This window comes from Pempheris klunzingeri, chromosome 23, assembly GCF_042242105.1.
Source record: "Pempheris klunzingeri isolate RE-2024b chromosome 23, fPemKlu1.hap1, whole genome shotgun sequence".
In the NCBI taxonomy this organism is placed as follows: Eukaryota; Metazoa; Chordata; class Actinopteri; order Acropomatiformes; family Pempheridae; genus Pempheris; species Pempheris klunzingeri.
Window position 1 is genome coordinate 12,274,809 of NC_092034.1, and position 16,230 is coordinate 12,291,038.

The window sequence follows — 16,230 nt, forward strand, 5'->3', positions numbered from 1 at the left end:
CTCGTTTCCAGCTGCCAACAGCTGTTTGCAGTGAAGAAGCTCTAAGAACCCACTTGTCGCTACCTGCACCAAGCAGCAGACAGACTGGCTGATGAACATAGTGGAGCGTTTAACTGCAAAGTTATTATATACAGTACACTATCAGTGCTAAAGCTCATCCACAGAGACTTAGCAGAAGTAGCGCAGACTCAGATTGTGCTTCCCAGCCAGCAAAACATTTCTGAATTCAATCTACAGATTTTTATTCCAAATTAAGACAGCAAACAGCGAAAAAATATCAAAGATTGAAGTAACACTCACAGCTGATTAAGAAAGAGAGTGACAGCTAATGTATCTGAGGACCTCAGCATGTGTTTTGATGCCAGTGGATCTGAAAACATGGCAGAAAGTCTTAACACGCTGTATTGAATGGAGACATAGACAGCAAAGACCCCATTCTCTCTTTAACAAAGGCACTAAGAGAGGGCTAAGTCATGGCAAAAGATTAAGTGGCGCACTAAGCCCATCTTTAAATAATCCAATGATTCTAATAATACACGTTTCCTGCGCAGGGCATAATGAACAGAACCAGCTGGGTGTTACAGGCTGTGGCTCATGTCTGTGTGCTCTGTGACTTTTTTGTCTCTTACTCTTCAGCTGAATCACAATCAACCAATAGATTTCCACTTGTTTCAATAAACAGTTTTTTTTGTCTCTCCTTTTGTCTTAAAGTCCAAATTCTCCTTGACCGCAGAATGACTTTCAGACGTGTTCGATGTTGAATCTCTCCTCCGACAGCCTTATTTGTCATGCGAAATGTAAACACACATTGGAGACAGTTCGTAAACAAATATGGGAGACAGTTATCCCAGCTGGAGACACCCTCAACATTTGATTAGCAGCTTTGTAACCCTCACATGCTGAATAATAATCCGCTGGTTTGCTGTGGTGCGCCTATACATCAGGCACGGTGCTTTCCACACTGCTGCCTGTCACACACAGGCAAGTGTGATAAATGAAAAACAAATCTCACATTTTCACGTCCTTGATTAAGTCTCAGCGTGTTTTTTTTTTTTCCCAAACGCTGCCTGTGATTCATCGCAGACATTTTTACTGCTTTCAGTATCAGGTCTCTTCTAAAACAAATCTTCCTTATCAACTTATTTCAAGACTGATTTACAAAACATCGCCTCTGCATGTCCAGTATTTGGTTTCCTTTGTTTACTTCGCTTTGCACTGGCAAAACCACGAGAGCACATTTAATAGTGAACGCCCACGAAGATGAATCTCCTGGTGATTCAATCAGAGAGCTTCTTTGCTCACGCATCAGCGTATTTCTTTAAGAATCAACTCTTTCCTCAGTGACACAGCAGCAGTTGGTCATTGCATCGCCGCCCGTTTCATTACATCCTCTCCCCTGCAATATCCTCTGCCTTTTCTTTTTATTCCGTATCTCTCTGTCTCTCCTCTTCCCACTGTTCCTCCTCCACCTGCCAACTTAATGTTCAGTCATTTCCTCTTTCCTCATCCCCTCCGTTCCTTTCATCAACCCCCACCCCACCCACACACACACACACACACACTTTCTCCCCCACTCTCCCTCTTAATTGATCTGAGACAGTCATAGAGCAAAAAAATACTCCATGCCTTCTGTAACCCAATACCAGACCCATCCAGCTGGCCTCTCCCTTACACACTCAGTCATTCAATCTCCCACATACAATCTGTGTGAGAGGGTGGCTGTTTTACAGTAAACAGCACGTTTAAAACAGATCCTGCCGAGCATTCACCATCATAGTGTGGACAAACACACACCGGACGATCAAAAAGAAATACGCACGCACACATGGATCCTCTAACGCAGGTTAGCATGTGGCCTGAATCATGTGACGCTGTGTTGCATGTAGCATGGGCAATATGTCATTCATGACAAGTGCAGTATCACATGGTGGCCTAAAGGTACTACAGATATTAAATCTGAGCAGGGAAATAAACTTTTTTTTTCTCTGCTGCAACATAGAGTACACTAGAATAGTTTTCATTACACAACAGCCTAAGTGAGGATATTTGAGGCTAAAAGCAAATCTGTGTAACATCAAAGAAGAAATAATGAGAAGTCTTGTTCTTAAGATAAAAAGTACCTTTGCTCTCATCCGAACACTTTGGCTGGGTTTGGCTTCTACAGTCCTATTTGGTCTAGTATGGCCAATACTTTATGTTGGCTAATGTAAATGATGTAAATATTACTGTATAATGGTGACTGTTACTGTTGCTATATTTTAGCATTCACCATTATCCCATTGTCACTTGTGTCCATGTTTTTTCAGCACATTTACATAAGTTTGCTTTAACCATCAGGTCACTGTAATAGAACACAGTTATCCATGTTAGCATTTCTCATTGAAACTAACAACAAGAACTTCACATAAGTAACGGTCATAGCAGAAAGTGGAACATGTGGTTCTATGAGCTTTTTGACTTTTTGACTCCTGCCATGGTTACTTGGTTAACTAGAAAAAAGTGTACGATAGCTTCCTTCACTTTCAGAGCTACGTTCCCTCAAAGGTTATGATTGTCAAGGCCTATGTTGCTAAAGTGAAATGAAGGATTCACACAATTTATTTCGCCCCAGCAAGGAAATCCACCGATTGTGGCTTTTACTGTTAACGAGAATAAGTGAGAGTTTAATGGGATTCATTTCAAAATTAAAGGAAATGTTCATTTACATAGTGGTTCAGAAAAGAATGTGAGAAGCTGTCAGACATTTGTGCAACATGCATCCCAGCACATCACACCTGTCCTGGTGGTTTTTCCACTTCAAATACGAGTTTGTACATTTAAAAGCTTATTTTTCAGTCTTTTTGCACCATCATAAGCTTGGTGCAGCATGTCCCCAACTCTACTATATTTTATGAGGTGGTCTTTAAGATTTCATGATGCGCATGTCTGACGGCATGTTTTCCTTCTAATCCATTCATTGTTAGCAGTGAAAATGGCCTCTTTTTGAGTACATTATGAAACACAAGCAGCAGTGTGTTTTTGTTCTTTCGCAGCAACAGTAGGAGCATTTTAAATGCATTTCCTGTCATTGCCTGGAAACAGAAGGCTTGCAAAAGCACACTTTGACCTGTTAAACAGCATCCAGTGGGGCCGATGGCATAATCACACAAATGTTTAGATGCAATACACCAGGAAGCTCTGGTTGCAAAACGATTGACTACTTGCTTGCCTGCGACAGGGATCATTATTTCTGATTTTAACAGCGAGGATGAGCACATAAATTGACACTTCCCATTACTTGTTTACCCAAAACACCCAACAACTCTTAATTTGTCCCGTTATCTCACTCTGGTTCAACTCAACATCTGTTTCTCTGTGCAACAAAGCCTGATTCAATTAAATAGTCTGTAGTGCTCATTGTATATCTGCTGGGTGTTTCGTGGGTTTTTAGAGATGCTTAAATGCTAACGCCGGCCAGCAGGATGGGTTCCATGCAGGTATGGGAGATTTAACACTCTAAGCTCACACCACATCCTTCAGGGCCTGACATAGATATTTGAAGCCACTCAGCAGCCTTTTGAAAAGCCACTACTGCTGACAGCTGCTGATGGGAACATCAAGGAAAGAGACCATCATGCATGGCTATTTCCTTTATGCATATTTCTTTTGCATGGTTAAAATAGCCATTAGGCTATTTAGCCATGCTGCTGCTAGTTCGCACACAGAAAGGTGTTTGCATGTACTGTCTATCTATTAATTACTTCATGTGAGTGCTTTCCTATTAATGATTTTTTTTTTGTGTAGAGCTGTTTTGAGGATTCAGCACCAGATATGCACACCAGAGCTAAGCGTGTTGATTCATTTTCAAAACAGCAATTAGGCCCACTGCCATTCTGCAGCTCTGCTGCTTTCACATTGGTGTGGGAGATAATAATAAACAACTATGTATCAATTTTTGATGAGAAGAAATCCAACACCACAGTTGACTGTAAGAAACAGCTGTGGAAATATTGGGCTATTTCAATTTTTTCGATTTTTCTTTTGGCTTCATCTGCTGCTGTTTTTCCAGCCTGGCAAAATGTAGTTTTTATTCAAACTGGGACGATAAAACTAGAGCCTCTCGTGACACACAGTCCACAAGAATAGTTTTTGCATGATCATCTTGTGACTGCCAAATTAAGATACATGTTTGCTAATGTCCTTGTTTTAAAATTAGAAAGTGTGGCACATTGTGAGGTCTTTTTTTAACAATACAGGCACAACATGACCTTTCCTACTTTCTAGGTCTCCTATCATGTCAGCTTGCATCTTAAGCATTTACTGTAGTCACAAACACACTGTGAGTTTAGTGAAACTGTTTGGTGGCGATGGCAGAATGTGCTGCCAAGCTTGAGTCGAGAGTCTGTTTTGTGTGTTTTCCCCAACATCTCAAGACAAACCAGAGTGTGTCCCATGATCACTCTGCATACACACCCTGCTTCACACAGTCACAAACACACCTTCATGAACACTGCAGGGCCTCTGTGAGATTTCATCCTCGCTCAGCTCAGAATAGAGTCACTGACCTACAGCAGGATAAAACCCACAGATGTCAAACCCATTCCTAACCAACATCCTTCATCATGGTAATGTGCTATTCGGATCACATTTCTATTGGCAATTACAAATCCATGCACAATGTTGGCATTTCTATCTGCAGCGATGATGCTTCTATCCTTACTGATGACGCGTCTTATCCCCCAAGTGGAAACTTTTTCATAGATACTGTGCAGAATGTATTTCCACCTCGACTCATCTAATCTGCAAGTCAAATCAAAATGCAAGTCTAGTGCTCTGACACAGCTGATCCCATTCTGATGCATGATGCTGTGCCTGCTGAGTACATATGTAAAGGTGCATTAACGTGTGTTTTTCATTATCCAGGTAAGATACAGATGCATTTTGAGTTCTAACCACCGGTGTAGGGAGAGAGCAGTGGAGGAAGAGGTGGAAAAGTCTACAAATGAACTACAGAGGCATTTGAAACCGAGTGTATCTCAAGGTCAAAAGCAAGAAATCAAGAGCTGTCTTGTTTGGCTGCAGGATCCTCGACTATCAATAGATCTTCGTGTTTAAATGAAAAAAATCAACCTGAATCACATTTGTGCAAACTGCCTTTGGTGTGTGAACATGACATAAATCTTAATCATAAGTTTGTTTATCTGCTAACTAGATGCTGGGCAGGAATGTGACCTTAGTCTGGTTAGCCTGCCAGCGACAGCACAACACCCGTGACCGGGAAGGCTGACTGGTGTCTATAGCCCCAGGGGAGAGCATCGCAGCGGGGGGAGGGGGGGGCACTGAGCTAACGGCCTGCTGCCTGGTTAGACAGAGCTGCAGTGTAACTGAAGACATGGAGGACGACCAGGAGGATGCCAAGGACCGGCGCACTCTGATAATTCAGCAGCAAATAACATCTTCTATGAGAAGCTGTAAGGCGTTGTTTGGATTTTACATCAGTTTGGCAACGTCCTGCCACTGTGAAAGCAAGGCTGACATGATGGCTGAGCTTTATCAGCGCTCTAAAGAGACAAATGTATGCATCTTTCACTAAATATAACCAGTTACCTCAGTTGCCATAAACAATCCAGATAGTTTCCAGAAGCATTACCTCCCAGCACCATCTTTACTAGACACCATCCGCAAGTATTTTATTATTTAATGTGACAATTAAAGTGTAGAGAGGCAGGAAAGGAGGGGAATGGAAACATTTTTGATACCCATCTGGTGGCTCTGTTAACTGTGTGACGACAGATATGAAACATTTTAATTTGCCCAGGTCCCAGAGAAACACCAAGCTGATCGAGCCCCAGCGTCTCGGCGTGACTTAATCATCACCTCATTTGGGGCTCTGTCTGACAAATCTCAGCTGTACTTACATTAAAGCTCCATTTTTTAACAGGAACATTTAGGGCGTGAAAAAAGAGGAGCCACTTGAAAAGGAGCGGCTGCTAAAAGTGGTAAAGGCAGAGATCAATCTCAGTTTTTATGAGATAGTTTGTTATTTGGCTAAACAACACAAACGCCTGCTGAAAGGCAAGATAGGGTTGGCACTTTATAGAAGACTGATGCTCCGCTGCAGCACACTTTAAAGTGCTGCACTGGTCCAAGAACACAGTGTCCGGAAAGAGGTGAAATGCCTGTGGATGTGTATGTATTTGCTGCAGGACTGTGGCCAAACATGAGTGCACTGTAAACGGGATTATGGAGACCCTGTATCCTTCACCCCTCATCTTCTGATTCATTGGCTGCCTTGACCATCTCTGCTGCTCTTTTATTGGTCCAATTGTTCCAGGTCAGGTCGCTGTTCAGTGGACTCACCTTAAGATCAACTTATCCCTGTGTATTGAAGAGAATCCTTCAAAAATATAAGTGACACTCATGAGGAGACACTAAACCCCTTTGGAGAAGCTCTTGGGGGATTCAGAGGTCACGGTTAGGGAAGCTGGAAGAAAAGTCTGTGCTGGTTCAGTCACATACCAGCAAGGAGGATGTTTGCTTACATCAGGGACCAATATCAACATTTAACAACAACAGAGCCTTAAAGTCTGCCTCGCTACATAAAGAGCACGCTACTTCCTGCAATGACGCTGAACTTTGGCAATGCACATAATATGAGAGGTGCAAAATGGTTCCTAGTGATTCCTATAGAGAGCAGGCTGCGTTTAACAGAGGAATTGACCAATTCTTTATCTTATGTGGTAGGAGGACTTGAACGTTTTTAAGACGTTTGGAGCAAAAATAAGTGTCTTGTGTGCCTCGTCTTGTTTCAATTATAAAAGTTATTCTTAAAGGCTGATATGTTTTGCAGAATACTGACGCAAGCTCTGGCTCCACTGCATCCTGATCAATTGAGGCTCCTGTCGATGGGGAAATAAGTAACTCATAGATCGGACACATCTAGATCAACAAAACTGCAATCGATACAGGATACCATACTACATACATAATACATGTTGGTTGCACAAAAGTTCTGCAGAGGAACTTTGTTCATCCATATTTCTATTGCTCTAAATGTAGCAGCTCCCTACATTTTCAGTGGTAAGTCTGTTAGGTCCAGAGAAAAGAGCAGATAGAGAAAAACCATGTGGTTATTACAATTAGATGCAATGTTGTTTTAGAGGACGATATGTTGTATGTTCACACACCACTGATGACACATCTGCAATGATGCAAGCTGTGGCCGCATTGCATTCTGATTGATTGAGGCTGGAAATCAGCACGTCTGCCTATTCTATGATGGATTTCTTCCCGTTTTCACTGTTGACTTTGGTCCAAAATATTGAGGCTCTTGCCCTTTTTGAGACAAATATCTAAACCTCAATGTTTCATCTGCGTTCTGCTGTGCTGAAATGTACTTTTTTTGGGGTGGTTGTCCATACTACAGCTTTGAACAACAGACTTGATCCATATGAAGGCAGCTTTCATCACTAGAAACGGTTTCTTGACAAGTGTTTCAGGATGGATTATTACCTTTAATGCTGCTTACCAGCATTTTCTTTTGTCACATCGTCTTCATTGTTACATGAATTTCCGTGTCTGTTATGTTTCATATTCAGCCTGGAACTGTGAGCAGGATGAAGCTTTGCTCAGGGCTTACAGTGAAAGAGATGTGCCGTTGTTAACAGGAGGAGGAGTTCAAATTAACAATGTGAATGTGATTCCCTGGAGGGCAAAACACCCACAAGTCTGTCTACACTTGGCCTACATACTGCCCGTTACAGACTTCCCCACACCAGGCTTTTCTCCTGCGCCTGTGCTGCAGGATCTTACTATCAGTTCCTCCTGGGGATCCAGAAACAGTGCCGCAGCGGTGCAGCAGCCATGTGATAACTGGGACTTCAGTCTATGAAGCCTGTATGCATGGAAAGGACTGAACCGAAGGTGCTGTGAAGACACAATAAAAACCCTCCATCATCATGCTGCACACACACACCTCGCCCACGGGCTTGAGAGGAAGTCAAAGCCGGGGAAATGAAGTGTAAAAACACACACACGCAGTCGCACCATCTATAAAAGCAGAGAGGTCTTCTTCTCATTGAGGGTTAATGGGAGGAGATTGCAGGCTACATGAAAGAGGGAGTAACCCTATATAGAGGGGTCAGAGGCATATATGAGGACTTACAATGTGCCCTTGTGCTGCACACAGGTGAGAAACAAAGAAGAAGATACAAGGTGAGTAAGAGGTGTATATACATAAACAGAGCAGCTCTTGAGAAAGTAAATATACAATAGGACAGAAATGTGAGGCGATAGGTCTGTTTAGTGGCGTAAAACTACAGACTACTACAAAATATTGATTTGGGCATCTCTGAGGGTGATTTACACACTGTCTAAACACAAAGTTCAGCAAGGAAATCTCTTTTAGTGTGTTAAAATCTACAAACATAACGTAACAGGAGCATTATGTACAGAGGAGCCATTATGTCAGTGAGCTGACTCAGAAATGTCAGTGACACAAAAACATCAAGCTTAAGTTTGCTAACATTAGCAACTAAAAACTACCATCATACCAGAGCAAGTAAGGCTGTAGCAGCAAAACCCCCGAGTGTATTGACTTAAGCAAGGATGTGTTTTATTTCTTAAGGAGGAAGAATGTGTCATTTCTTTATTCAAAAATGACAGAGCGTCTTTAAAGAATGAATTTGCATCCGTCTCTATCTTTAGGTCATTTCATCAACAATGAGTACCTCCTCATGATACGTCCGCTCTGTTTTGCACACTATCCATGCTGATATCTACTCTGAGGGTGCGACTGATGATTATTCTGATTATGGTTCATCGGTCAGGTTTAAGTGTTTTTTGATTAATCCATCATTTAAGGTAAATAGGTCAGAAAAAGATGAAAATGGTGCCCCGAGCCAAAGGTGGCGTCTTAAAATGTTTTGTTTTGTCGACAAGCGATTCAAAACCCAAAGATATTTAATTTACTACTGTATTAAACAGAAAACAAGCAAATCTTCACATGTAAGATGCTGGAACTAGAAAATGCTGCTTCAGAAATTGTCCTAAATTGATTACAGTTGATTTATTGATTAATAAATCATTTCATTTCTTGATTATTGAGCTATTCCTATTCGAGCTGACACGTAGACCGTGCTTCGGTATAAAATGAAAGTCAATGGGTTCCATGTATTTGCGGCCTCACGCCTTCACTCTCTGGAAACTGAACAAGCTCACATAGATCAAAGGGGCTTCAGTGCAGCACCAGCAGCCACAGACCTCCAAATAGTGCAGCTCTGACTCCCTTTATGGGGGATGTCACGGCCGTCTGAATGTACAGTTTGTACAAGTATGCTTCATTTTTTATGTGTTTTTGTCTGAGGTTTAGTTAATGAGGCAGTGAAGAAGCAGTTCTTATTCCCCACAGGGGTGTGTAAAGGGGAAAGGCTGAGGCCTCCCATCAGCCAGCCAGTGACACAGCCAGTGTTTGATGGCTGGAGCGCATGAGTGGTTCACATCAGCCTCAGTGACTCTGCATACAATCTGAACCTGGATGTTTTTAGACAAACTCATTCTTAGCCACAGTTTAAAGCATATTTTCTTCAAAAGACGCTCTCACTTTCATCAGTGAGATTACAGTGCAGAAAATACTGCAATTGCAAAAGCCGCTTTTTGAAATGTGGAGGAGACTGGAGAGAACATACAGCAGTATGTCGAGTTCATGATTGTTGCCAGAAATGAGGATAATTGGAAGGAAAATTTTGCCATTTCTCACTAATCTGTTTTGGCTCCTACAGGGTTGTTTTCTACTTATATTCCATTTTATTTTCATCTGCTTCAGCAATAATCTAATCCTTGTATTACCTAAATATCACAAGGTGCAGAAGAAACCTGAAATGATTCAATTAATCGATTTAGTGAAAGTATATGAAACTATTTTGATAATCATTTCTCTTCAAAAAAAAAAAAAAAGCCAAACATCCACTGATTTCACCTTCTGATGTAAAGATTTGCTGTTTCTCTTTTTTTAAATCACTACAAACTGAATGTCTCTGGCTTTTGGACTGTTGGTCAGACAAAAACAAGATATCTGAATACCTTACTTTGACTCTCATTGTTTTCAGTCGCTTAATCAACAAAATGATCAATGAATGATGAAAATAACTTAGAGTATTGCAACAAAAGGCCTTAAAATTGGCATCAATAAATCAAAGCCATTGCTATCACCTCTGTCAGTCAGAGGACAAGGACAGAAAAAGACAGTGTGTATAGGAGGACACCTGCCAATAGAAAACACATCAATAGAGCTGCTCTACAGTACTGATCAATGGGCGTCTTCTCTAAAGTGAGGAGGTGGCATTCTTCTCCATCTAAAGGTGTTTCATCATGAAGTAAAAACAGTGAGTTTACGGTGGCCTGGCTGGACTTTCCGCCCCAGTGGACGGAGGCCTGCATGTGACATTGACCTGAAAACCAGGATCTCACCTTTGAGCAGGGGCAGCGGGGTGAGCTCCACCTGGGAGCTCTGGTAGCGGAACTGGGACGAGCTGTGGGACCTCCTCTGCCGGGCTCTGCGCATCGACCTCCGCGGGAAGCCGTCCACCTTCTCCGCGGACGGCACCGAGAAGCTGGTGGTCGGGGAGGACGGGCTGGATGGAGGCAGCTTGGTCGTCTCCATGATGGCTGTAGGTGGCGGCGGTGCGGGAGCGCGTGCGTGCGTGTGAGCGCGCAAAGAGGATGAATGGAGGAGAGGGGATGGAGGAGGAGTGGGTGGTTTTCTGAATCACAGATGGATTATCAATTGATCAGAATGAGTAGAAAGCTCCGGGGTGGAGGAGGAAGAGGGGGGGGGGGGGGGAGGGGAGAGATAAAGGGGAGGTGGGGAGGGAGGGAGAAGGTGCAGAGGCGGAGGAGAGGTGAGGAGAGCTATTCTGTGGATGTCCAGTCCCGTGCTGTGCGCCTCGCTGTCTCTATCAGAGCCGGACTGGAAATGGCAGCAGCAGCATCCCTGATTCTTCTGGTTTTCACGCACAGATGTAGAATCGCTTGTGTATCATCCCAGTGGAGGAGTAGCCTGAACAGCTACCAGATGATGCTCAGACAGGCGCGTCTCCCCTCTCTCTCTCTCTCCCTCTCTCTCTCTCCCAGTCACACACACACACACACACACACACACACACCTCTGCTGCTACTGTATTAGCGTCACACACACACACCGAGTCGTGGGCCTAAATATGGATATTTATTTCTCTAACTGATCACACGGCTCCTCGTGTAAAGAAATCGATGCCCCTCAAATTAAACCTCCTGTTTATCCAGATTGATCAAACACAAACAAGCGGGCCCCAGGTCAGTTTATAGCTTATTCTCCTCGATGATGCTCCTTGTCAATAAAATCAGTGATCGGTCCTGGCGGTGGGTGATGATATCATAAAATCATCAATCTGGGCCCACCTCGGCTGCCGCATCACTGTTGTCCTTCTGGCTCGTTTTTATCGGATCCTCTTTGCACCGTCAACACGGCCGCACCTGCTTGTTTGGATGGTTTTTCTCTCTCTGAGGTGGATGATGTTGTTCTCGTCCACACCACCTCCTCCTCCGGCCGTCCTCCAACCGTATCAGGGCGGGGAAACAAACGGTCTCCTCACCGCGCCGACATGTGCAGGTCCTCCGCCAGCGGCCGACGCAACACCGAGCCCCGCTGCCGCGCTCCGTCTCTACCTCCGCGGTGGGAGAGGAGGAGGAAGGAGAAGATGAGGAGGAGGAAGAGGGAGAAAAGAGAGGGGGGAGAAAAAAGAAAGCAGGCGCTCCTCCTGGCAGCGTGAAAAGACTGAAGGCCCGTGTTATACAATAGCACCCCGTCTGTGTGTGTCAGACTGACGCGTTTCGCTCCTGTCCCCCTTCTCGGATCCCGTTATCCGGTCGTCCTACAGCGCCTCGGCGAGCTGCGTCAAGATGCACGCAGTGAGTCCGGGAGCTGCAGGAAGTGAGGCGGCCTGCCTTTCAAAATAAAACAGAGAAACTAAGCGGTAGTTGGGTTTATAGTAATCGACTCATGGCAGGGGTAGGACTTAGCTACTGGGTCCAAATTGTGAGGGTATTTGGTTAAACACAAATTAACTTAATATGCATGATTTAAGTGTAAAGGTCTCATCACAGCGACAATCAGTCTTTTCTGTCTGAACTCCAGAGATTCGATACATCTTGTGTGAGACTTTCCACCTCCTTTCTTTGATTTCTACCTGGAAGCCAGCGCCTCACTTTAAGAGATGTGTGTTTTCTTTCAGTTCTTAAGAAATCTTTTTATGTCATTAACTCACACTGCAGGCCCAAGTTTACCAGCCTCTCTGGGGACATTTTAAAGCATTTACCCAAGGAGGCCGGACAAATGAGCCAGAAAATCTAGATTTCCCTGGATAGAGTTTGCTCACATTTTGTTATTTTCACATTCACTGCTGGTGAAAACAGTCAAAGTGCACAAGTATCATGAATATGTGGTAACTGATTTAAGTTTACAGGCGAATGTTTGACATCTTTGTATATTTTATCTATATCCTTTTAATTCGCCCCAGTCATTACTGGATTAACAATAGGGCAACTTCCCCAGTGACCCGCAGGGGCCTCACAGAAAGCCTGAAGAGGGAAGCAAAATATGGGAAACATGTAATGCCACGATGACCACCTTCGTGAATCAGGTGTGATGTCTGTATCAAAATCTTCACTGAAAATAAAATCTGCTAGATTAACAGGAAAAAGAATGTGCACATGAGCTGCACAATAAAATAATGTTTACTGAAAATGACTTGTGTTGAATGTAGTGAATTCTTACTTGTTAAACAAGTGTCACCATCTCATGTCAGTCTCGAGCTCTTTTATCATGCTCAGTTTACAGTTACCATCTTTTTAACTAGTTATGAAGCACTGACACGTTTTGTTTATCAGTTCGCCATGATCATGTCTGCCATTCGATTTCTTCTAAGCACAACATTTACTACTGTACATCTTAAAGCAAATATGGCTTTAAGCAGAATAACACATCACTTAGACAACCATAACTTGTATTTGGTTGACATTGTTGGAGGAGAGATATATAAAACCTAATAGCTACCTAAAAGCCAACTCTACATACTTAAAACGGCTCATAACAAATACTTGCTTGTGTCACTTATCAAGAGTTAATGACACAAGCAATGGCACAGTACAAATGCCACTTACTTCCTGTCATCTTATTCACTGGACTGTTAAATGTCTTAATAAAAACACTGCAGTTTTATGAAAGGCACTTTGGGTGCAGGAGATGCGTGGAAATAAAATGTGCCAAAAGCAGTAGTCAGTCAGTAGGACAGCATCAGGAGAGCAAAATGAACAGCCACCAAAGTGAGAGCTGGAAATGGACAACAAAGAAAACCTAAAGAGCGGAAGGTAATAAACAGTCCAGGCCTATGTGAGAGGAACTAAAGCACACCAGCCTTTACATGCAAAATACATGCCCACCATCAGTGCAATGGAGGCAGCAATAATATCCATAACCCAACATGGCGAACATAGAAAGCTGCATCCTGCCACATTGGTAACAGGTATTGCGGTGCTTACCAGCTCCATGACAATTACTGTGGTTAAGTTTCCACCTGTAAATCTGAGACAGCCCATCCAAGTGTTAACAGGCAGGTTAAAAAAAAAAATACTATTAAACATAATTAAAGCCATTTGAACACCGCTCACCATAACCACAGAGCCATCAGAGCACCACTCGATGTAAATGAAATAAAACTTTTTTTTTTCCCCCCCTCACATCTCCAACTGAGCACGACCACCATGAAGCTCCAGGGAGCGTCACCCAAAGCAAAGCAGAGATCAGGCAATGTCGGTTTTACTCACACACCTCCAGTTTGGGATCGGCTGAGCGGTTTGCCTGAAAGAAAATCGAGTTCCATGAACACCAAAAGCAAATCTTTTGCAAACATTTCATGAGATATTAGCGTTAACAGGTAAAGTTTTGAAATAGTGGCACAAAATTCTGTTGGTGAAACAAGATGTTTCGTGGTGGTTGTGAAACAGAAAAATGTCTTTTCGTACTCCATTGTTGTAATTCCATGGTTTGGTGTAGTGAGACTAGTGGACAATGAGCACTCACCTCTTCCTGGTTGTCTCCTCAGCAGGGGGGAGGAGGCAAAAGGCTGAGGTGCATTTGAGCACCTGCTTAAGAGCTCCAGGAGCAAACCATTAAGATAAGGGTGGGGGGGGTTGCACACACGTCTGGTTTATGTGATCGTTCTATTGTATGCGTTATTGGTTAAAGAGAGGAATGTGTATTTCTTTCAATATCTATTGTCCATTCTTTATATTCTATTTTTGTATTGTGTTATGTAAATATTTAATATATAGTTTTGGTCCCACATAAGGTTTTATTTATAAATGGTTTTTAGTAGTGGTTGGTGTTGGTGTCTCTCATGGTGTCTGGATGGAGAAAACAATAAAGGCCATGTCTTACCTCTGTCTGGTGCCTCTCTGAGTGAAAACTTAAAGCCACTGCTGGTCAATCAAACTTATGGCCACTATGTAAATGGCTTCAAAGCCTGGTGCACTTCCCAAGGGCTTGGTGTCATAACACACAAGCTCATTAGTTCAATTTGAAAGCAGCATTCACCTGAGGGCTAATGTTAAAGTTGTTCACAGGCAGATTAACTGGATAATAGCTTAGTAAAAATCAGGTTAAAAACCACGTAGAGAGCTCTGGAGGTTCTTAACAGATCCTGTGTAACTGTCCGCAGCTGTTCCCAGGAGGCAGGGCTCAAAGCATAGCTTCTTTCAGTCATCTTAACATGACTGAGACTCGTAGCCTTTAAATTAAATTGAGAATTTTACAAGACTAAAATATCTTCACAGTAGAAATACCTTGAAAAATCCACCATCTCTCCTTTTTGCCAGTGTGCTGTGGACTGAAAACAGCACTTTGATGCTCATTGTCTTGTGCTTCCTTCTACATAACCTCGAGGCAGATTCTGTATCAACAAAACACCTGAACCTAGGCCTGTATTTGAAGGGGCGAGTGAAAGCAGAGATTTCTTGCAGGATATCTTCATTATCTTACCGAGCAGCAGAGTGTTAGACTGAACTGTGAAGACACGCTCGCCTCAGTGTTGCTGCACAAAGATCAAGGAGGTTGTTTGTTATATGGAGTTTGCATCCATTTACACTCATTTCTCTCTGTTGTGAAATGTGTGGACATGTTTTTGGAGCCTCTGCTTGGCAAATAATTTCAGAGCAGTTACTCTTTATATTCGAAATACTTATCTCTGTCATCCATCATTGCCATCCCACAAGTACAAGATCGCGGTTAACAAAAAGTAAAAAAAACTGAACCGAATACTTAATTTCTTCATGTACAACCCCAGAATGATTTCAGCCGTGGGGCCTGAGCCAACATCAATATGGCTGCGCTTCATGCTTTTTGCTTTTTGCAGAGGATATAAAATAACACTCTTTGATCTCCCGTGCTTTTCATATTCTGCCAAAAAGAAACGAGCAGCCAAAGGCTAAAGAGAATCTGCTACAGGGCAGGTGCATTGATGAAGCTTTTATTTTGAAAGCAGTGACCGGATGCGGGTGTACCTCAGTGCGGCTGTGCTGCCGCTGGTCCCTCAGCCTAAAGGTGGTGCAAGGAGAGAGAGGACCGAGGCTCCTCACTGCGGATGACGCTATAGGATGGATTTATTTATTTATTTCTCTTTATTTACATGGCTTTGCCTCCTACACCGGCTCATTTCTAAACAGATGCGCCATTACTGCCTCGCGCTCCACTGCATCACCCCTGGCTGGGTTCACCCTGTGAGGAGATGTTGGCTCCCATTCTCCGGCAGCGCATCGCTCCCCCAACCTCCCCCCTTCCCCATTTTCCACGCTTCCTATTTGAGGTGAGCGCGTCTGTGCGTCTCTAGTTCGTGCGTGCGCGCGGGAATGTAGTTGGCTTTGAGGATCAGGTCCCATCCATTGTTCTGCTCTTCACTGAGCCACTTGTTCTCCCTCTCCTGCTCTCTATCTCACACACACTCACACACACACACACACACACACGCGCGCACTCAAAAGCACAATCATCCACGCGCTTTCATGTCCCCGTGTCAGTCGCACCTCGGCCGGCAGTGTGTGTGTGTGTGTGTGTGTGTGTGTGTGTGTGTGTGTGTGTGTGTGTGTGTGAACCCTCCTCACGGATCTCCTCAGCATAAACACACTACAGCCTTATTATCTTATATCCAGTGCAAGGGCGTG

The 16,230-nt window shown here is 43.4% G+C and overlaps 2 protein-coding genes across 2 annotated transcripts in view; both read right to left on the reverse strand.

Moving 5' to 3' along the window:
• ppp2r5b (protein phosphatase 2, regulatory subunit B', beta) overlaps positions 1-10,641 on the reverse strand; it is a 33,184-nt gene extending 22,543 nt beyond the window's left edge. Inside the window, exon 1 of the mRNA XM_070854468.1 lies at positions 10,447-10,641. Within this exon, the coding sequence (XP_070710569.1) occupies positions 10,447-10,639 (193 nt within the window). The 5' untranslated portion in view covers positions 10,640-10,641. The remainder of the gene's footprint in view (positions 1-10,446) is intronic.
• Positions 1-16,230, reverse strand: part of LOC139222726 (DNA ligase 1) — a 94,002-nt gene that overhangs the window by 55,377 nt on the left and 22,395 nt on the right. The window lies entirely within an intron of this gene.